At 37.4% G+C, this 24,197-nt stretch overlaps 1 protein-coding gene across 1 annotated transcript in view; it reads left to right on the top strand.

Annotated features, from left to right (window-relative positions):
- Positions 1 to 24,197, top strand: part of LOC139712398 (serine/threonine-protein kinase 32B-like) — a 90,315-nt gene that overhangs the window by 2,111 nt on the left and 64,007 nt on the right. Inside the window, exon 2 of the mRNA XM_071624223.1 lies at positions 15,184 to 16,025. Coding sequence (XP_071480324.1) covers positions 15,974 to 16,025 — 52 coding nt within the window. The 5' untranslated portion in view covers positions 15,184 to 15,973. The remainder of the gene's footprint in view (positions 1 to 15,183; positions 16,026 to 24,197) is intronic.

Genomic DNA, 24,197 nt, shown 5'->3' with positions numbered 1-24,197 from the left:
TGCAGTATGGCTTTTGGTAGATAGTATTGTCAGTTAAAGAAGAGGCCAGTACTGTGCTGGCTTTATGATATTGTGAGAATTACTTGTTCAGGCGACAATTTTAGAGTTTGTTTCTAGTCCAATGCTAACCACAGAAAGTGGAAAATGTGAGGAAATGCCAAATTTTGTCTGAAAGTAGCCCCTGTTCTGGAAAACACTTTACAATATTATTGTGTACAATAATTACATAGTCTCACAGTAAGCTAATAGCTAGTTGGTATTTCCATGTCTGTGGATGTCAAGGGAGTATAGTGGCCCAAATGTGTTGGTGCCGAATCATGGAGAAAAGATTTTATCTTTCATGGAAAAAGTGAAACCTTTCACCTGTGAGACGTAGTAAGGCGTAAAGATTGTCTACAAATTGATGTGATGGGTTGCCTACCATGTACTATGACAACTGAGTTATAGAGCTAGTAGCATATTAATAGTCAAGATTGAACATTAGCCTTATTTTGATGAGCTGTTGCCTTTGTTACCTAGCTTTTTACTAATCTAAACTCCTTCTGAGTAACTTATCCACCCATGATGCAGAAAGCTCAGATTTGATACATTTAGAATATCAAAAGCCTAGATTGACACTATAGTAATGGTCAAGGGAACATAGATTATTTTTTTTTTTTTTGGGGGGGGGGGGGTGGGGGAAGGGAGGAGTTGAAATTAAACTTCTTTGGCTCAAGTGGTCATAGTTATCAACCCTGCATATGTGTGTGCATCTGCATGTGAGTGTGTGTGTGTGTGTGTGTTGTGTGTGGTGTGAGAGAGCGTGCATGTGTACATTCTAACTAGCAAGTCCGCATGTGTGAGGGGCATGATGAGTTGGTGATGAGAATGTGTGGGAGTGTGGCTGTCTGGTTGGCTGGCAGTAGACCACAAATAATGTGCATACATACAGTACATACATATGTACTTCTCCGGCTCTCAGGAGCGCAGTATCTTTTATGCAGCAGAGTCGGTGTGGTGTGACAGGGCTCCTTGTCATTCATTGCGAGGAGTCGGCGCTGCCGCCCTCTTTGTCCCTATCTGTATCTCTCTGTTATCTTGCCCGCTCCCTCTATCCACCGCCTAATAAATAAGATGGGGACGGAGACTTTCATGTAAACCCTCTCTATCTGGGTGGCCACTACGTACTCTGTAAAACCACGGGGAGATAGAAGGATTTCTCATTGTTTTCTAGCTGGAAGCTACCCTTTCTATCTCTTTCTTGGCTGCAGCACTCGTTGGGAATATTGCATGGTAAACAGACTGCACCAGGAAGAGCAATGTGAGTGTTTGTACACAGTCTAATGGGATTTTAGTTGAGATGTCATTTCATGCTGTGCATGCTGGACATTCAGTTTGGGGGGGGGGGGATGGTGATAGAATTCATCAAGACAATTTGGGTTTCATTAGATGTTAATAACTCCTCTGTGCTCGGAGGCAAAAAAAAAAAAAAATCAATAGCTGCAGTCACACTGGCAAAAACTTGCGAAGTTTAAGACCACAAAGTCTTTGCAATCTTTTGTTGTCCGTTCACACTGGCAGCCACACTTCTCGATCTTTGGATCGAGAAGTTTGGGTCACTAGTGCTTGTGCGCAAGATAAAAGAAAGAGTACACAGTCTGACAGCTGGTTGATTGTGACGTAACAACACACTACTGTTCATCACAATCACCGTGTGATTCGGAGGCACAGACCGCAAACATATGGTGGACTGGCCACATGACAAACTTCATGAAGTTTCAGTTTCTAGTGTTCTGACTGGCGAAAGATTGAGAAGTTTGGCGGGTTGGGGGAAACATCCCTAGTTTGAGTGGGAAATTTTGCTTTAAGTTTGCTGTCATACTGGCAAAAGATTTAGACCTTAAAGGCTGCGTTTATCTAAATTGAGAGAGAGAATCACGTTTCAAAATGCGTTTTTACAAACGTAGTTTGAAACGTGATTCTCGGCATGCTGCGTTTATCTAACCATCATACAATCGCGATTCGAGTGGTGTCACTGCGCAGCTGCTTTGCGCCATTTGACCCGGGAAGTAAAGGTCAACTGCATACCACCAAACATGCCTCATCAGTCACACACAAATAATGGGTAGAGAGCACAGCCGGAAACAGCTGGGATTTGACCCTGAGATATAAACGCGTTTCAAAACGGCTTTGCGTTTATCTACTCACAGAATGGCAATTGTGGTCTCAAACGTGTTTCAAAACGCCCTTTGAAAGGCATTTCATAACGGCATTTCTAAACGTGTTTGAAAACACGGTTGTGTTTATCTATCCCCTGAAAATGCCTCAAACGCATTTAGGATCGTGATTCTGCCTCAGAAAAATTTTAGATAAACGCAGCCAAAGACTGAGATCTTAAAGATCGTAATCCTAAACTTTGTGATCTTTTGCCGCGTGACTGCGGCTACTGATGAGTGCAACAAATATCCTCTAGGTTGATTTTTTACTAAGAAAACATGATACTTTAAACGCAATGGTGCATAGATGGTGCATAAATGTATCAATTGGTATTTACAGATTACTTTAGTTTGATAGATTGATCAGTACATATATTACCACAATTGTCATCTAAAGAGGAAAAAAATAAATCTAAATATTAAAATCACTGCTCAGTGTACTTGAGTCTTTGAAACATAATAATGATTAGATTTTGAATTTATATTGCCCAGTTTCTTTATAGACTCAACTGTGCATAGTTATTATAGTCAAACTAATCATGTGACATATGATAAAGATTATTAAAGTGTAATGAAACTGGAGAGAAAATGCAAAAATGGTATGGACCAGTAGATGGATAGATGAGTTAATGAAAGGAAAGATGGAGTGATGGATGAATTATCAGACGGAGAGGATAACAAATATTTGAAGATGTACATGCAAGTCTGTCGATGGACATTTGTTCAAACAAGCTGAATATTCAAGGTTGATAAATTGCCTAGTGGCAGCATCAATCCTGGAAAGGGGATGTATGGTTTCTACATGAATGATATCAATAACCAAAGAGAGATGGTTTGATAGATGGAGAAAGAGAGAGAAAAGAAAGGAGAGAGAGAGAAAGAGAGGAGATAGAAAGATAAATAGAGAGAGAGAGAGGAAGAAAGTGAGAGAGCGTGTGATTATTGCATGGGGAAAGTACACTTCTCTGCACCATTTGAGTTTATTGCTGCAGAATAAATTGTGTGATCTATTTATCTATTTGTCTCTATGATGATTGCTCAATCCATGCACAAGTGGAGCTTGAGTTAGAAGTGCATAATATGGAGGAGAATATATTCCTGCCTTGCTGCCAATGTACTGTACAGGTATTGTGTTGTCATTTGTGTTGGGAGAGTTATTTGCATCCATGACAGGAGTGGCCTCAATGTATTATATATCAAAGAACAAAGCAATTAATGAACCCATTAAATGTGTTTTTGTCTATTTTTGTTTTTATTTTACATTTTGTGATTCAAGGAGTAATTGTCAAGATTTTGTGAGACCTGTTCTGGCAGAAATGGCAATCATCCATTCCTATCATGTGGCAGGAGATCTTTCATGCGTAGGCAGGGGGACATGTCAGCATTTACGTAGCATGTTAGAATGGTCTGTAGCATTCAAAATGATATCAGTGTAATTCATGAAAGCATGAGAAATGATGAACTTTGTATCAAAATTGAAATGTTTCTTTTTTTTTCCCAGAGAAAAGCATGTTTAAGCAAATGACTGCCCAATGTTGGGGGGGGGGGGGGGGGAAGCTCCCTAAAACATTGGGATTGGTAAAATTTTGATATTCTACCATATTCTTTTCTTTAGTCTAGTTTGGAAAAAATTGGGCAAAATATTAAGGAATTGGAAGTATGTGCAGTCTATAATTGCAAATTTGAATACCAAGGTAACCCTAGTCATGTGTTAAAAAGAAATGATGCAAAAGATTCTTATCCCTAATGATTTCAAGCCAAAAAATTTCAGTATTACTATTGACATTTTATGTCTATCTTGCCCTAGGTCAGACACAGATGAGGCCCATTCCTTTTCTTTGATTTTTGCTATAGATCTTTTATTCTCTCTGATTTTACTTCATTCCTTACCGCCAACTTGAAAATGGTGAGGAATTCTGTTCAAGGTTTGTGAACATAATGTACGTATTGATGTACATGTCTCTGTCTGTATGTGCAATTGTATGTTTGTGTGTGTGTGTGTATGTATGTATGTATGTATGTATGTATGTATGCATGCATGTATTTGCTCATGGAAAATGAAAAAAAAAATGCTGGGACAATCTTCAAAGGCAAAATACCAATGTGATTGCTTTCAGAAATACTACCTGACATTAATCCACCACTGTGCATTATTCATAGTGATGATCATGTTTCGGATCTGTCCAAACCTAAGAAGTGCTTGCGCAGAATTTGCCAGGATGCTGAGCTCTGTACGCAGCCTTACCCAATATTGTTTGTATGCACACGTTGCAGATACAAACAGACTATGATGAAGGGGGGGGGGGGGGGGGAGAAGAAAATTGTATCAATACCTGAAATTTTGCAACGTGCCTGGAGGAGCTTCTCAAATGAGCTTTCTGCGTGTTTGTTCCTCTGGCTGCATGTCCGTGATTACTTCGAGATTCCAAACTCATAATCCGTGCAGGATCCTCCAAGATATTGGATAATAATTGAAGCTGGTTTGGAATCTGCGACAGTATCAAGACAGTGTAGAGCCTATTTCACAGGTATAAACTTCATCTTTGCGTCATACATGTACAGTATCTACGTTATCGATTTATTGCTTGCTTGCTTGATAGATTTGATTTAAAAACTGATATGTTTGTTGAAATCAAATGAAAAGTTTAAGATGGTGAGGACATTGTTAGCTTGTGGCTACAATCTTCACAGCACGACTATGAATCCTAGTACTACATCGTAGTGTTTGACAAGAACTGGAGAAATGCTATGCCAAGCATCCCACTTTAAAGTTTAATTTCAACAATTCTTTACCTGTATGACTGACTACCAGACTTAAAAAAAAAAGGACTACAGTATTACATAATAATAATAATTGCATTTATATGGCGCTTCATACTGACATTTCTAAGCGCACATGACTCAATCTACAATCTATCAATAGTCACATTCACACCTGGACCAAATAATTATGAGATAATGATCAGAATCCAATAACTAAGATATTTTGCACCTATTCAGGGTGCGTTTATCAACTCTATTTCTCCGCAGAAACAAGTTTTCCAAACAGCTTTCAAGGAATTTTTACAAGTTGATAAACGCAAAGCTGTTTTGAAAGCCCTTTTCGAAAGCCACAAATGTGTGGCTTTCTAAACAGGTTTCCTAAACAGGTTTTCAGAAACCTGTTTGTAAAAGCCTTTTGAAGTTGATAAATGCAAAGTTGTTTTGAAACGGCTTTGTAGTATTGTACTGCAGTTACGAACAATGCACGCCTTATATGACCTCTTCTCCTCTGGTCGAATTGCGCAATGCAGCTGTGCAGTGACAGGCCAGTTATCGTTAAACGCCACTATTTTGGAAGCCGTCTCTAAAGGGCTTTGGAAACGGCTTTTGAAAGCCGTTTAAGCAGGGGAAAGTTGATAAACGCAGCCTCAGATGAACACAAATATCTTGCTAATTTCCGATTGCGATTTATAAATGCTGACCAAGTTGTGCATGCTCAATCTGCAGAAATCGTGACCCTTGCCCTTGTGTTTGTGTGCTAGAGCTGTCAGGATGTGTGTTTTGAATGACATCAATCAATATGAATTATGCCTGTGAAATCAAATAAATTGTAGTCTTGCAGAGCCCCAATCAAGGTGACATTTAGGGGAGAAAGGATGGGAATGGTCTAAACTTGTTTTTAAACCAAGACATGTTATTATGTGTTTCTACAGCTTTACCAATGGTAATGTTATGATTTGATGATGTACAATTGTACTGGTAGTGGATTTTTCTGTAGGGATACTTTCTTTGACAGTAAGAAAGTATAAATTTGCAATCATTAAAGTGTTTATTTTTAAATGTTCTGACAGATGTTTGTCCATATTTGCACCCTTAATATAATTATATTTCGGCCGAACCATTATAAAAAACTTGCAAAGTTTCAGAATAAACTACAGCAGCACTTGTAATTTAGCAGTGATGATGAAGGTGATGATGAAGGTTGCAGTAGCTGGTTACGTTCAGAGTGATGTAGTGTTATTGGTAGTTTGTCATGAGAGCAGTGATGATGATTTTAAATGATGATGATGACAGTGATGATGATCATGATGATGAAGTTGTGATGATTATGTACCTGTTGTTGGCGTTGATGTTGATGTTGATGGTTGTGATGGTGATTATGATGATGATGTTGGTGGTGGAGGTGGTGATGATCCAGTGATGGTGATGTTGATGGTGATGGTGACATTGATGATGATGATGTGGTAGTGATGGTGATGATATGGTGATGGTGGTGATAGTGATAATAATGATGATGTGTTGTTGATGATGATGATGTTGAATTTAATGTTGATGTTGATGGTAATGGTGATGGTGATGGTGACATTGATGATGACGATGTGTAGTGATGGTGATGATGTGGTGATGATGGTGATAGTGATAGTGATGTGAGTGATGATGATGTGGTGATGATGGTGATGGGTATGAGGATCATGATGTTGATAGTGACAGTAAGAGCATGAATGATTGATATCAGTATTGGCAACATTCAAATCTACATGGTATATTCTCTCGAATAGCAGGTATTGCACAATATCTGTCAGTAGTGAGTGATAGGTTATGACACATGGCATGGTGAAGCTACGTACTGCCACTGTGTGTGTGTGTGTGTGTGTGTGGTACTAGTCATGTGGGACACCCATCAGCTATGATGCTAAATTCATAACTTGTACACTCTGCTCTCAGAGTGCAGCCAAGGTTGAAGAGAAGGGCAGGGTACTCCGCATCTATTGTAGGATTTTCACGACCACCGATGCTAAAAACCAATTTTGGCCTAATGTTATTCACTCGGCAAAACACGCGTGCACCGCTTAATCAGGGCTTCTCTTCAATTTGCCGCCCTGCCGGTTGCGAGTGCCCACCGAAGTATGTAATGGAATAAGGCATGGCGGTATTTCGGTAGGCCTGATGGGTACTCACTGCTTGCTTCACCCACATTCACCCTTTTCACAGGACGATGAGCAGTGATACAACTCCCTCATAAGAGGAGGGAACGTTGTGTCGCATTGAAACAGAATGAGACATGGAACCACCTACAGTGTACAACTACATGATGTAGAGATTGTTAAAGCACAGATCTGATGGTGATCTGTGTGCCTGAACATACACTCTGTAGGAACTCTTATCTCAAAATGCGTAAATTAGTTGGTGCACAGTTCCTCTAACAAACCACTGCTAGTTCCTGCTGTGTGTTCAAGTACAGTTGTGTGTATCACCAGGTTCTGATCCATGTCATATATTGTCATCACAATCATCATGTCTCTACATACATGTAAGCCTACGCAGTGTATTATAATCTTAACAAAATTTTTTACTTGGTGTCACCATATTTGACAGTGAAACGACATGGTTGTATGACCACACCAAATGCTGCTCGCTGCATCGTACACTGCACTGAAAGTTGTGTGCCATCACAATTATTTTACAGCATTTACCTGTTCTCCTTGCCGACATAAACTGGCATCCTTTTCATCATCTCAGTATCATTATCATCTTCATCATTATTATGGACATCCCCTCTAATCTTCAACAGCGAAGTATCTTTCTAAAGGATCTGGTTTTCCATCATTCCAGGCTTCATCATTCCCCTATGTTACTTTCTAATGGACATCTTTGGATTTCCAATCTAATACTTCCTTTTTATTGACCCCTTGTACATAGTGCACATATTAAGTGATTTATGGGAAATCCCCTCAATCTTTTGGTCATGTACTGCTTTCTTCTTCCATGTACAGTATGCTAAATCAACTGTGGAGCATTAAAAAAAAGATGAAGTAACATCAGGACCAGATAACCTGTGATGTACACGCATGTATGTATGTATGTGTATGTGTGTGTGTGTGTGTGTGTGTGTGTGTGTGTGTGTGTGTGTGTGTGTTGATTGATTAATGTTGACCTTTCAGAGGTCGCTGTCTAGACAAGGAAGAGATTGACCTTTCGGGGAATGGTCATGATGAAGTGCCTGTGACATAACAGGGGAATGGAAAGTTTGAAAATCTTGATAGCCCCCAATGCCAGCAAATGAACCATATTACAAATTGTATACATAATATATGTTGATTTAGACATTGATCCATCTGTCTCTGTGCTTTGAAAAGGTTCTTCTGGCCATTAACCCTTTTTGTGCCAAGGTATTTAGTTTCATTAAGTTGACCTAGTTGTACAGTTAGCAAACCCAAATCTGGGCCAATTGGGGATGAAAGTACTTCAGCCTGAGTGTCAATGAGCGAACTAAGCACTTGCAGGATTAAAAAGGGTTAAAGTTAAAGGGATGGTATAGTTTTGGTTGAGATGGAGCTTCAGGTTTCAAACTGTCTGTAACATAATTGAAAACCTCTTATGAGCATACAATTAAAAGAGGAATTCAAAATTTATTTGATAAAAATTGGTTTTGAAATAGCTGAAAAACAAAGAGGTTATGATAAAATGGTGGGACCCACCTTTCATTAGGGCTATGTTGTTTATTTTGTTTTGGGATATGTCAGCCATTTCAAAACCAATTTTCATCAGATATTAAACTGAATTCCTCTTTGAATTGTATACATGCTCTTTTATATCTTATAAGGAGTTTCGCACTATCTCATAATTTAAAGACAAAATCTGAATCCTCCATCTCAACCAAATACGATCCCTTTAACAACCAGTTGCACTAATACAAAATATTGTATTGACATTGCCTTTTGGGTCCAGTGGCATGGACCTATAGCTACAATGGGTTGTCTTACTAAGTGCCAGTTTCAAAAAGCAATTAATTAGCAGCACCACAAAAAAAAAAGAAGTTTGAAATCGATATAGATTCAAGTTGATTGTTGTAAATTGAGTGAAATTCACAAGAATAGATCAGTGAAAAATGTCGGTAAAATGAGAAACAAATCAGGAAAGGTTGTGTGCAATTCACATGAGTAGCTGAGCTAAACTTGCACTTGAATATTGTAGGCAGCCCCCATCCACATTTCTACGTTGTGGACTTTGAATGGACATAAAAACTTTTTTGAGAGGTGAAATATCATTTCGTACCATATCAAAAGATGTGCATCATGGTCATAGTGTGATGCTGAATACACCCAGTTCATTCCTCTATTCTGACCTTGGTATTGTCCGGAAAACACTCTTGGAATTCAAGGAAAGAAAGAGGAAGTTCACAAATTATTCTGCAGTTCTCATCAAGGAATCGAGTGAACCACAACTTCTGAAAAAAAAAAAGTGTATGTTGAATAGATTATCTCATCATCGTCAAACCACCTTGAGTCTGAGTTTGTCAATTAATATTTCTGTTTTGAAGAAGATAATCATTTACTCACCCATGGCATGTGATATGTTACTATGAAACATATGCTGTGATGAGTTGAGTGTAGTTTAAATCTGTTTTCTATTCAAAAGTGAAATTTGATGCCATTACAAGTTAATATTGACTGTGATAATTGAAACAAACCAACAATCAGAATATAAAAAGTTGCAGAAACACCAGACATGAAAATAAGAAAGAATGGAATTTGCAAATTTTCTCATGTTTCTTGTGAAAAAGTGTACATTTGTTACAGCCACAATAAAAACTTTGATCATCTTGTTATGCCAAAACCTTGCAAGTATGCCATGGGTTTTGTGCATGAAGAGATCATTAAATAAGAAATTAAACATTATAGCAAAGACTTTTGAAAGACATTTTCTTAAAATATAATGCAGTCATTTTTTATTTTATTTTTTTTAATTTGCCAATGGTTTGCCAAAATGCCCTCTGCTGAAAAAAAGATAATCAATACTTAGGCCTAACTATTTTATCTGTATAAGATCAATTTGATTATGTGTAAAAAATATGTACACAATGTATTATTCTTCCTGAACTCAGTCCAAAAAGGAAATTCAGAAAAGGTTTGTAAGTAAAGGGAAGATGCATGGTGTGGTGCTTTTATGTCATGTAATTAGCATGATGTGGGTGTGACTGACACCATTGTTCTGATAAAACATGCAAAACTTGTAATGCAGCATCTCCTAATTATTTTCTGCTTTTGATTTGATTTGTACGTGTATATGTAGATTCTTGAAATCTAATGAAAGTTTCACAGTATTGCTCGGTGGATTTCACTCTTTTTATCAAATACAACTTGAACAGGGCATAGATTTTACATTGAGATATCTCTTGATGAGTTATGAAAATGTATACAGCTGTAAATAGGTATCTAAATATTTCACATGCAATAACATGTAGTGTATCTTTATAATACTGGAGAGAGTTTAGCAGAGAAGATAAAAAATGTCCAATGGAAATTGAATCAATTGCTGCATCTACCTGAGTGACATGAAGAGAAATGTACTAAATGATAAATCATTGTCAATTTAAAAAATCAGCTCTCTCTGTCCTTGTGGCTGCAGGAATAACAATTAGTAACAATTAGAAGGGTTATGCAAGCTACAGTGTACAGTGTATGTGGAAAGAAGGTGAAATTGTCCAGTCTAACTTGATAATAAGGGCAGATGATTGTATCGAGCTTGGTGAGATGCTAAAACCAGGTCGTATTTTAATGATCAAGATGTGTGAATGTGTTATTAGTGGAGGGTAATGCTTGGAAAGGGCTGTGCTTTTATTGTACGTATGACAGATAGCACTCCTCTAAAAACATAATATCACAACTGTTTTCATCTCAAATATTTGTACCCGTTCCGTGAAAGGACAACATTTGTGCAACTTTGTATGCTCTGCATGATTTGATACATCCCTCGATTTGATGTACAGAGCAGTATATTGCTGACCTGTCATTACACTTGCAGACTTTGCAACCACTGCACATGCATGCGTGATGATAATACCTAGTCTATATATCGTTCAATGTATGTGTATGCATGCATACCACAGATTATTTACTGTTATTGATACATTTTACTTGTTACGACCAAAATCACTCCGAGAATGATCGCACAAAAGAAACAATCAACTGATGTTCAGGCGGTTTATTAACGGTGATATTTTGGGTACAGACTCGTAATCGGTTTTCACATCAGTACAATAATAATCGTTAGAAACAGTTATAAATCGGTAGTGGAATCACTTACACGTATTAAGTAATCCTTTGAAAGTGTCCAGATACGATGTTCGATGCACAGACGAATGCTCCTTGACGCACCGATGAATGATTCCTCCGACGTAACTCCAGAGGCGCAGGTTATGATAGTCCACGGTATAGATCCGGGGTAAAGTCCACGGTATAGATCCGGGGTAAAATCCACGATATTATGTTCATGGCGAAACGTGCAGAGTCCAAACGTTATGACGACCACGTCCAGTTGATGCGTTGAATGATGATTCACTTAATATTGTCCAGCTAGGAATCCAGCCCGTCACAGCTTTTCCGTAGCAATGTCCATTGACACAAAAATGGTGTCTATCCCCAATGAAGGCAAATTAATTATCTGCAGGCAAAATGTCTCCCAGGCCAAGTATCTCCACAAACATAACAGGTCAGCAGGTAACACAGGACTGACTATAACAAGTCGCTTCAGAGCCAGAAGTGATGTAACTCTCAGAGCAGAGGTGTTGGGTACTCTGCCTACTGCAGAATTTCTCTGGCTTATATACTATCCATTCACCCCCTTCTAGCACATTCTGTAACTCTCTCCAACCTGGGGCCACACATTCTAGCTAGTCCAAGTTCCAGGAATCCTGGATGACTCACTGCCTATCTATGTACAAAACATCATTGCCAAGAATAACTACCAATCACATTGGGCTACAGGGACAGTGCCTCACTCAGCCAAACATGTAAGCACTTCCCAGAACTTTCTGGAATGGGTGAAATCATTCTAGGTTGAGTGAGCTATAATGTATTTCCTGTTACATGCATGTACTGTGTAGCTACATTGTATACCACCTAGAAAATTCTCCACTTATCTGGTCAGCCTGTATGTACTATATCTATACCACATAGAATGTTCTCCATTAATCTGGTCAACCTGTGTACATACACATTAAAACAACCATGCATACAGTATACATCATACATGTACATAACTACTAGTGTGTACATTTGTGACATACTAGATAATTTATGATTAATAAGCATTGAATGTGTGCATATCATTATAAAATACACAATCAGATGACAGTTGCACACTAAATATATTGAATATATTTTTATATAATTCTGTGTCACATAAGTGCCATTGATTATTTCTTGTTTTTTTTCTTCACAGAAATCATAGCTGTGCTTTACTTATTTCATTTGCCTTACAAAAATCCGGGGGGGGGGGGGGGGGGTCGCCTTTAAGTACACTTTTGTTTATGATCAGGGTCAGACTCTAGTCTGTTGAGATGGTGGTGTATCCAGGAATTAGTGGCACGCTCCTTTGATTAATAACAAGAGTTTTGAGAGGACTGTCACGACTCCCTGATGTACTCAATAATGCCAATCCTTTATCCTTTGGTTAGATCCATACTCACAACGGGTTTGCTTGACAAATGATGCACTGTCATGATTTGAAGCCCTCGGCGATAATATGTTTCCTTTTTGTCTTTTTTGTTCCTCATGCCCCTGGTGGGAAGGATTGTTAAAGGTCTTCATGTTATTTACCTCATGTGCAGAACATATTCATCAAAGCTACATTTTGTACGCATCCCTGTGGAGTCTGGCCATATATTTAGCTGCCAGCTAGGTACTGTACGTGCGTGATGAGGAGACTTTCGTTAATGATGGGAGCAAATGTTGGGTTTGCAATGGGATATTTCATTGCTATGTCAAGATACTAAACTCCGACGCAAGACATACACGCACATACTTCATTTGAACTTTGCTTTTTTTACATGCAAGGATTGTTCTAAAGGAAGGTCCAGAATACTTCAAGAGTATGAAGGAACATTGATCTGTGTGTTGTGTGGTATTGTGTGCAAAGTAGTTGTTTACCATCTTCAGCTGATTTCATTTCATTGCTCTTTGAAAAGAAAGCTCCCTTTTGTAACACATTTGATATTTCAATCCACGATGGACACTTGCCGTATACATGACAGAACGCGAAGTATCTATCATTATTCCAGGCATGTAGAGTCTACTGAGATGCTGTATGTACATTTCCTGACCAATATCAATACATCAGTGTAAGAAGCAAAGCCCAATGATACTGATAGGGGCTACTGTTGATTGCCTTTTGTACCAGGAAAATAATGTTTATCTACACACGTGCCATAGGTAAGGTAGAGTTACAGTGTTTACACTGTGTCGTGTGTGTGACATGCAGTATTTGCTCAATGCAGACAAACCGTAGGCCCATTCACACACGAGAGTTGTTGGTTTTTTGGATAGTGATGCAAATATAGATTTTATCGACTGCCGTTCACACATGGCCACAAATATTCATTTGGCTTCAAGTGAGGCCCATTTACTCTTCAAACTTTGCATGTCTGAAAAATTGACTGGAGTGTGACCCTGGGGGCCCTCATTGACCTTTGCGTGGTGAGTTGCATCATGGGAATAAAAGAATACCAATGGTGTATTTTTTTTTTGCATGCCTTTCACACACACATTGGGCAAGACAGATTATGGTCATGAGAATTTCAAAAGAAAAAAAAATGTTGCATACTGTTGCATAGCGATTCAAATAATGATAATGATGTTTTGGGGTCCACATACAAGAGAGATGGGTTTTAGCATTACGCAAGTTGCGAAAGTCAACTTTTCGAAACCGCTCATTTCGGGTACGTGTGAATGGGCCCCTTGTGTACTTGTGTGTGTTTGATTATCTTACTATGTGTGTCAGGGCATGTGGGTACTGGCTGTTCTCAGCTGCATCTAAAGAATGTTTGGTTTTGGTTTTGTTCTTGCCCTTTTTATCCCTTCTTTGTATAAAGCTTATCAAAACTAACACTTTGGAACGTGTCAGCACATCTGTTCTAATCAGGTTTGAACAGCTGGGATTGTCACAAATGATTCATTTCTTGTAAGGAGGTCCTGTATGCATGGAATCGATCCAGTTTAATCTTGACATGATAATATGTTTTTCTTTTGTGATATATCATTTGTTTGATTTTCCTGAGCAAGTATTTCATCAGGCCACTTCAGTAGATGAATGAATTGATTCATATTTTTGTTGAACATTGTTGACTTGTTCACATGTCGTAATCATTTAACAGAATGAGATTCCTCTTTAGACTCAGAAAAGCAAGTGCAGAATAAAGTACAATTTTAGATGAAGAGGGGCGATGCTCATTTCCAAGGCATTGTGTCGGGGAAGTGATAAGAATGCCCATGTCTGTTCAATTCTTGTGGGCCTTTGGATAAATACATGTATTTGCCCATGTTATCAAGTTGAAGAAATGACATCTTTTTGTGGGTTGCCCTGCAGAGGTGGATTTTTAACTGTGTGCAGACCGTTGATGCATTCGCATTTTATATGGCAAAATACTGTATTTTTTCAAATGCATGGTAATTCATTATGTGAATGCAAACACACCATGAAATTCATCCCAAAATACCATGGTATATAGGATGATAATTCAAACTTTGCACAAAAATATGGGTGTGTGAAATCAGTTGCTAAGAGACAAAAGATAACAAATTGTTTGACACTGTGGCAGTGAGAGTAATGTTTTCAATGCTACACAGCTATCATCTCAATGTAGAAGGATCTGTATTATGCAGGAGTAACTCATTTCTATGATGTGAGTGAATACACCCCATAAATTTCAATTTAATAATTTAATTTCTTTGAATCTGAAATATAGTTCAGTAAGCAGCAAATAATGACAATTTTCAAGCCTTGCAACTAACAAAACAATGTGGAAAAGGCAGCTTGATTGTCCTTCTCTGCAGACATGATATGGAACTCTTTGAGCTCCAATGAATACCCCACATTACATCATGATCCTGCATGTGTAACTGCTTTGTCTACCCCCACTGGGACTAATTTTGGCTTTGTTCATTCATTGACAGTCTAGATGAATTTAACTGATTCTCTTACTCATTTCCTTTTTTTTTTCCTGCAGATATTTCACAAGGATCACTTCAAGAGGGTACGAATGACACATTCTGCCCAATAACTTTAGCAGCTGGGGGAAACCACCAAACTCCTGTACCAATGATGTGCACATGTTCATCTCCACTCTTCCATTAGTTGTTTTGGCTGCGTTTGGTTAAAACACACCCCTGGGACTCCAAGGGCCGGATCCCTTCCACCGCTGCAACGGCGGATGCTGCCTGCGTCTCATCTCAGCATTAGGATTCACGCCACTATCCGCCTCATGATCTCCACCTACGCTTCGAGAGGTTTGCCGCCTTTAATGGATGTGCCTGCCTGCCGTGTGATGCGGAGAACCAAGGGAACCGTTCGGAACTTGCACGAGATGATGACTTCCCCTCCTGCATCTTAAGGAGAGCGGTCTCAAAAGGAATACTTTCGGTTTTTTTCTTCCGCTCGCTCGCCGGTGAGGGCATTGAATCATAGCAACGTGTTGCGGGCAGTGCTCGGGTGGCTTGTCACAAACGGCCACCTGCACGCTATATCAGCTCAGTTTTTGCATTCTTGGGAGGAAAGAAGAAACTTGACTCTCTACAGCATTAGCCTATGGGATATAAATTACCAAAACTTGGCTGCTGTCGATGATAGTGTTACTGGATACTTCATCATCAGTCTGCATTTCATCCCCAGCCGGACTTTACGGTGATCAGAAAGAGAGAGAGATAAGCAGAGCGCTCCTCTAACGTCTTGTCTGTGGTTGTTAGATTCTGTCCAGTGCGGGGCAGAACTTCTGACAAGTGGTCAACATAGGGTGTACCATGGGGTCGTCTCAATCAAATCGTAAGGAAAACCTGGACTTAAATGGGGAGGGTAAGTATCACTTCTTATGCCTCAGCCATGAAGTATCGCTGGAGGCATTATATGCTTTCAGGTTGTCCGTCTGTCCGTCTTTCCATCTATCTGTCTGTAATCAGTATTGTGGACAGTGGAACTAACTCAGTAAGAACCATTTTAAGTAAGCAAATGAAACTTGGCATTATGTATACTTACATGTGTGAGTGGACGAAGCCATGCCTATCGACTTTTGGGTGCACTCACTCAAGGATGAAGGTCAAGGGTCAAGGTATAAATTTTAGAATTTTACTATTCCCCTCATATCTCAACAATGCCCGAATGCATTTTCATGTCACTTGATATATACAGCTCTACATGTATTACCAGATAATGATTCTTGAGGGAAAAGTTCTGGGCCATGCATGGGGTCAAAGGTCCTAACGGTATGCTAAAATTTCATGTTTTTCTCAATATCTCAGGAATGGCTTAAAGATATCTTCATGAAAATTAGTACATTATGCGTGTACTGCCTGACAATGATTCTCTTTTTTGGGGTCATTGGGTTGAAAGTCAAAGGTCAAAGGTCAGGATAGAATGATACAATTCTATTTAACGCTGAAATTACGCTGTTTTATCTTACCTTTGAAATTCCTTGGTGCATGCACTTTATATGCATTACTGCACAATGATTTTGTCTACAGGAAAAGATTTGGACCATTAGGTCAAAGGTCAAGTAAAATGTTAAAATGTTAAGTCTTCCCCATATTTTGAAAACAGCTGAAAGTATTTTTATGAAGCTGCTAGGTAGTGATTATTGGAGAAAGTTGTTGGACATGGTGTCAAAGGGCAAGGGTCAAGTTTAAGTGAAAGTGCTCAATTTCCTAAATACTTTGGTAAGAATAAAGTGATAATTTCTGCAGCCAAATTTTGCAAGCACTTGGTCAGACTTGATATGAAGCCTTTTTTTTAAATTCTTTTTTGTTAAAGCCAAATCCTTCCCTACAGTTTGTTGTATTGTGCTGTCATATCACAATTATTTTACAGCCTTTGTATGATAAAGGGAAACCATTAGAAAAAAAAAAGTTATTCAAAATAAAGATAGGTTCTTTCATTCATTTGTACTGTATATTCCTATGCTGGTTATTTATTTCTAAAAAGGGTTGAGACAAGAACAGTATTCATGTGATTGACTTCTAGAATTCAATTGCTGATGAGCATGTACATATACGTATTCAGTTGCTATGTCATACCAAAGCCTCAGACATCTTTTTAGAAAATGCTCAGTTGAGATTTCATGCATGTATATCACTTTGTGTTTTTCAGACACAACCTCTTTGAATCAAGTTTCGGCTGTTTCTCTTAAAGCAGATTTATGTTTTCATGTGACCAAATTTGACAACGTTTGGAATTATACAGTCCTAATATCAGCATGTGGCATTCAGATCTATAGTATTCAGTGATTTTTGCTTGACTTAGATGCAAGACATTATTTGTATTTCAAAATTCTTCTTGGAGCCATTATATCGGCAGAGTACTTTGCCATGTGCAGAAAATTGTGAAATGCTGTGTGCCCGAGATGAAAATATATTTTGAACGCAGTACTGTATATAGGAACAAATGCCTGCGTGTTCTCTCTCTCTCTCTTCCTATCTATCTCTTTCATCTTGTCTTACACAAGAATGTCTAGGACTGTCGTGCCGGGATTTATTCATGATTCATAAACCACAGTATGGATTCCATGTAGTATGCATGCATCAGAATGCTCATGTCTGTGTGTGCGCATGTGTGTGGCGACGAATTTGATGCCATGTGAGCAATGCAGGTATTCATGCATACATCCAGAAGTTCAGAGTGGACCAATGAAAGGGCAAATTCGTCACATTCTGTCTGTTTTGGAATTGCCGGGATGTGTGCTAGAAACTTGTCCTACAGGCGAAAAAAAAAAAAAAAAAATGAACGAGCGAGTCTGCCATTAGAAAGGTCAGATTTGGTTGTGGATAAGGAGCATCTTATTTCGTTGTGGGATCATGTGTATAAAAAGATGTAGAGCGAAGCCTGAACCGTTGGAAGTGTACTCACTCTTATCAAGCAAAAAGAAACCACCCAAACAACATTTGACTAGCATGATTTGAATTTAGAGTGAGAAATATGGATTGATTAATTTTTTCCTTCATTTTGATGAAACTACAAAGACTGATTAAAAATTAAGTTTTAAGGTAAAGGTCAAAAGGTCAAGCCAAAATGGTTGAAAATCCTCTAGACAGTATGGTGTAGGAGATACTGTATAGCAGTCTTCCACATTTTAGCAAATTATTATTTTTTTTTAATAAAGCAAATTTCATCAGCACAACAAACATGCTAGATGTCAATTGAGGTACTCATTTAAATCAAGACGCAGGAGGTACATGTACCTCATGACATTGGCTATTTAGAAAAAAAAAACTCTGCACTGTAGATACCTTGAGGTAGAAAACACATATTTGAGATAAAGATGGTCAAATGGATGGTTATTCATTCTCCACATTTCTCCAGTGCTCAGCAGCTAATCTTAACCCTTTTCTTTGTCCATCAACTGATATGTCCAGCAAGGATTGCTTTCTTCACCAAATTGTCCCAGATGTCTGGAAACTAGGCTAACTGCTGATGAATATAAAGAATTCATGCATTATTCTTTTAATCTCTGCGTATGTCACCGTAGCCTCCCTGTTGGACTGAGGCACATTGTTACACCTGGGGGCATTTCATGAAGCAGTTTGGTCAGATATTTTTTTGACAAACTGTTACAAGCTACTGAAATTGGCTGAGAGCAAATTTGTCTGACAAAATGCTTCATGAAATGCCCCCCCCCCCCCTTGAATGGTCTGACAAATTACGATTACACATTTGTAGGTCAAGTTTGGAGGTTCTATTAAACTGAATTATGACAGAAATGTTGGGGAAATCTATGTACAGCTGTAAGTGCTTCTAAATGGCATACAAACGGTTAAGTTTGCAAGTTTCCCAGTAGTTTTGCACATGGCCATTTTTACAATCAGTGGTGTAAAACACGGTTTTGGCACTAATTGGTGTATAACTTTCTTATACACTGACAGATCTGCATAATTTTTTCTCATAAACTTACCACCCACAGTGTCTACCTTGGGTACCTTAATGAACTTTCCTCTCTTTTTCTTTCAGATGTGGCATGCACTTACATGCTTGAAATCCAACACTTTTGGTGTATGCACTCTGACATGGCTTTTTTGTCAGACCTAGCATATTAAATTGTTTATTCCTTTTCATTATTTTTGTTGTTGTGGTGATAGACAGGTATCCAACATTAAGAACTATTATGTTTACCAGGTTCTGCTTTGTCTTCTTTAAAGACTGAAATTGTCCAAACTTTATGTTTCGGAGGTGACATTTTCCGTTAACAATTAACCCCTCTTTTGAGTTAGCTCTTGCTCACAATTATAAAATTCAACTTTGCTAATTTCCATCAAAACAGAATAGTAATCAATCTGACTTAACTTCGATCCAAAGATTATTTGATTCAAATAGCTTATCATTTTTTGGTGAGTGTTTATAAATTTATGCAACTTTTCCGTTAACTTTTCTGTCACCTCCGAGACAACAGATTTATGTATTTGATTTTTTTATTCTTGACATCAGTTATACCTTACATCTGCAAAAATGTAACATATCCCCTCACATTATCTCTGAAGGAAGGTAGTAGAAATATAGCCTGTTGTTTTCATTTCGGAGCAATTTACAATTTTCCGTTAACACTTGTCACCTCCGAAACAATCGTCACCTCCGAAACAACAAGCATATTATATTTGATAATTTCTCGAAGACAAAGCAATTTTGTTTGATTCTGTCCAATTGACAGGAATCTCTTTTGGATGAAAATAGTAATATGGCAACAGGAAGTAAGAATTTTCTAGATATTAATAAAAGATCTAATAAAAACTAAAAATTTCTGTTTCGGAGGTGACAAAACACTGTTAACAAGAGTTTTTGCTCATTTCTATTGAAAAGAAACCATATTATGTACACCAATGGTTTCATTTATTTTAGTAACATAAGTCTCAAAGTGGAGAAATCAACTAACACACTCTCACTCTTATCTTTATTACTATACTGTAGGTTTTAGGGCAAATTTACATTTTTTCACTTTTTTAACAAAGAGAATGCACAAAATACACCCATCTGTTGTATATATAATATTGTAATCAAGATCAATTCTCCTGCTTTAGTTAAGTAAACATATAGATGCTTTCATCTTAGAAGCTTGATTTCCAATTTAAGCAATTTAGTTGTGAAGATTTACCAATCACAGCTTTCCATGTAGGTTGCTTTTTCTTGTGTTTCGGAGGTGACATTGTTTGTTAACACCATATTGTTATGTGATAGTGAAAGGCAAGACTTCAGTTCCCTTTCACTATCTATCAACATTTTCAAATACATTTAATATCTACAAAATCATCACAATAGAAGTGACTTTTGTATACCTAGCTCACCAGAATTCCCTTGATACCAAAGTGATACATGTGGCAGTTCATGCATGCCCTAGTCCACAATCTTAAAAAAATCATAAAATAATCAAACTCCACAAAAAGGCCACATGCCTATAGCTGGTGCACAACTTGTTTTTGAATTCTTAGTTGTTGTTTTTCCATGTACAACGTGGTAATCATAAACAAAATTATGTGATTTTTTTTTTAATACGACAATAATTATTACATTTTCCAAGTTGAGCCAACTGTTTATGACATTGTATTTTTTAAGATTATTGAAGTTATCTGACAACTAAAGTGAACAGAGGAACAAGTCACCAGGACTGGAAAGGGAAAGATCCAAAAACAAGATTTGTAGTTCTATCTCAGTATAATTTTGATGACGTGTTTACCTTGTTTTGTTATTATGTTTTATCTTAGAATTTGGCTTTAAGTACTGGAATTTCAAGGAAAAGAAAATGGTTTCTTAATGGACAAGTCCACCTTCATATACATGTGGCTTGAGTGAATGCAACAACATTAGTAGAACACATCATTGAAAGTTTGGGAAATTGGACAAGCCATTCAAAAGTTATGGGCTTTTTTAAGTATCTATGCAATCACTGCTGGATGAGACGACTACGACAGTGTATGATGTCACATGCATACAACGATATAAAGAAAATATAAGTGAATTTCACAAAACTTTACTTTTTGAAAAAAGTGCACATTTCTTCAACTTGCTACTGATGTATGTTAGGGCAATATTATTCACCCTGCCTTCCAAAAGAGAGAAGTCAAGTGTTCTTTTCTTATGCAAGAAAAGTGAAAATATGTTGAATTTTCTTGATACTTTCTCTATATCCTTGTACACGTGTGACATCACAAGCTATAGAAGTCTTCTCATTCAGCTTTGACTGAGCAGAAACTTCAAAAATCCATAACTCTGGAACGGATTGCCTTATTTTCCTCAAACTCTCACTGATGTGTTTTACTAATATTGCTGTATTTACTCAACCCTCGTGTCTATTGAGGTGAACTTGTCCTTTTTCGGTCCCTTATAGGGTTATTTGAGACCAGTTTGTGTCCGGGACCTTCTGTGAAGTTGATGGGGAAAATTACTGAACAGAAAAAAAAAAAAATCCCCATAAGTTCACACAAAAGCATTATGCTGCTCTCTTCAGCTGGGAAACACAAATTGTTGTCTACTAATAACCAAACTGTATAAACTTGCTAAAGATTAGTATGAATTACAATCTAAAACAAAATATGAGCTGGTATCCACTATCATGAAAGAGAATAACTAAACAAAATAACATGTAAGAACTGAAAGAAAGAGCTTATATTTGAAAATTAAAGCCATGAGGAAAGACATGAATGTTCACAATATATTATTAGTTAACACCTGAGAAGTTGGGTTGTCTCTGTGTTGTGTCACCTCCAAAACAATAAAATGATTTTTTTCTTATCTTATACTTTTTACTCTCAAACGTGACTAATATATATGATTTGCAGGTAATTTTCAAGCAATTCAGAAAGATACATAAATTATATTTTAGTAATGTCAACAGTTTAAATGAATCTGGTATATAGAAAATTTATCCCAGATGAACCAAACACATTTCACCAGTATTATAACATTTGTAAGGTGGCTATCAAGAATGATGAAGAATTCATGAACATCCTTGAATTAATCTATTTATAATACTATGTGCAAACAAAAACATAATACAAGTCAAATAAGAATTTTTGCCTTTGGCATTCATAACCTATGTCCCCACCAAAAAATTACAATGGTACCCTCCGCAACGATAACTTTAAAGATAGTGAATCAATCTAAAATACAATTTGAGGGATTGAAACTATAACTCATTGCCCACACCTTACAGAAAACCCCATTCAATTTGCTTCAGAGGTCAAAGAGAAATGAGGATTTTTGTAGAGCATGTCAGGAATTCCTTCCCTCCAAGTTCTGTTTATTGTGTTAACACATTAATATGCAGTTCCAAGAGCATCCAAGTGCTAAACTTGGAAGAATCAGAATCCTGACATCCTTAATAACAATCCACATTTCTTTGAGACCACTTAACCAAATTGACTGGGGCTTTCTGCAAAATAGAGCTAAGATGTTATGATTTAAGACCCCAAAGTAGATTTTAGCTGATTTAATCATATTTGGTGCTATCAATGAAAAAGTCTAATTGTAAATTGGGGGGGGGGGGGGGGGACATACTATATGAATACTTGAACACAATGATAACATTGAATGTCACCTCCGAAACAAAGTTATTCTTCCCTGGTGTTGTGGAATAAAATGTTCTGAGAGCAAAGAAACATTACTAAAATGATCTTACACCCTCATTTCAGTTTAAGGTAGAAAATGGAATGCCATGTTTCTTCAGGTTACAATATCTAGCTTATGTCCGTCATATTCTTACTGTAAATGAATATTTCAACACAATGTTAACATTGAATGTCACCTCCGAAACGAAGTGATTCTTCCCTGGTGTTGTGGAATAATATGTTCTGAGAGCAAAGAAACATTACTAAAATGATCTCACACCCTTATCTCAATTTAAGGTAGAAAATGGAATGCCATGTTTCCTCAGATTACAATATTTAGCTTACAACCTTCGTCCAAATGGATGGCAAACTACCAGTACCCATGCTAATTAATGAAGTGTAAAAAAACACTTGTTCTGTGTGGTTTATCTGCTTGAAACAGGAGTTAATTTCTTGTTCTCGAGTTATAATTATTAAAAACATTGATAAAAAGAAGAAGTTTTGTGTTATTGTCAATTATTCTTCAAAAAACTGAGTGTTAATATTAATGTCACCTCCGAAACATTCTATTATGTTAACTGTCACCTCCGAAACATCCATGTGTGAAAAATCCAAGATTTAAAGAAATGATTGGAATTTCATTTAACCTACATAGGTAGGTAGCCCTTCTTAAAGACTTGTTATAGTATAGAGTTTGACCTGGCTTGCCCTCCAATAAATAGTTAAAATCTTAAAAATTGCATGTCAATTGGTATTTTTACCAAAAATTTATAAATCTCATGTATTTTTTTTAAAATTCACTTTATATTCAACCCCCAAATAGTTTTGATTCACAAACTATATATTGTTGTTAACCATATAAACTTTGCATGGTGAAGTTTGACTACAGAGTTTTGTCATTGTGGTGCAATTCATGAAAACAAAATTTTGCTTAAATTTACTTCAGGTGCCAGGGTTTTCCTTAAATTACACCAATAACTCTTCAGCTTTAAGGTCTGAAATGTTATTTTTTCAAAAATTTGAATACTTTCCAACAGGAATCAAACAGAATAATGATAAAATATTTTGTTTGAAATTTTGACCCTCCGAGTACAAAAGTTACACCACTGATCGTAAAAAAGGCCACATGTTAAACTTGACGACTGCAGAGTATAATTATCAAGCTGTGTTGCCAATTTCGTGCATACGAAATGTCGTGATCAATCATTCCTGATAAAGGCTCCGTCATTGATGGATTAGGGCCCTGCTCCTCAAGATGCAGTGAATGATTCATAAGTTGCAAACACATCTGTGCCAGTGGTAATTATGGCCGTCATTGCTCTCGCCTCAGCTGTCTGCGGCAATTCACAGTTATTGTCATGGGGCACGATTGCTTCTCCTGAATGTGAGCCTAAATAATGGAGATTTCTACTTGAGCACATCGACTGTTGAATGATAATTTGGAGTT

This window comes from Diadema antillarum, unplaced genomic scaffold, assembly GCF_040938485.1.
Source record: "Diadema antillarum isolate AM-2024a unplaced genomic scaffold, OU_Dant_1.0 seq00001801_RagTag, whole genome shotgun sequence".
NCBI classification, from domain to species: domain Eukaryota; kingdom Metazoa; phylum Echinodermata; class Echinoidea; order Diadematoida; family Diadematidae; genus Diadema; species Diadema antillarum.
This window is presented reverse-complemented; position numbering and strand designations above follow the sequence as displayed.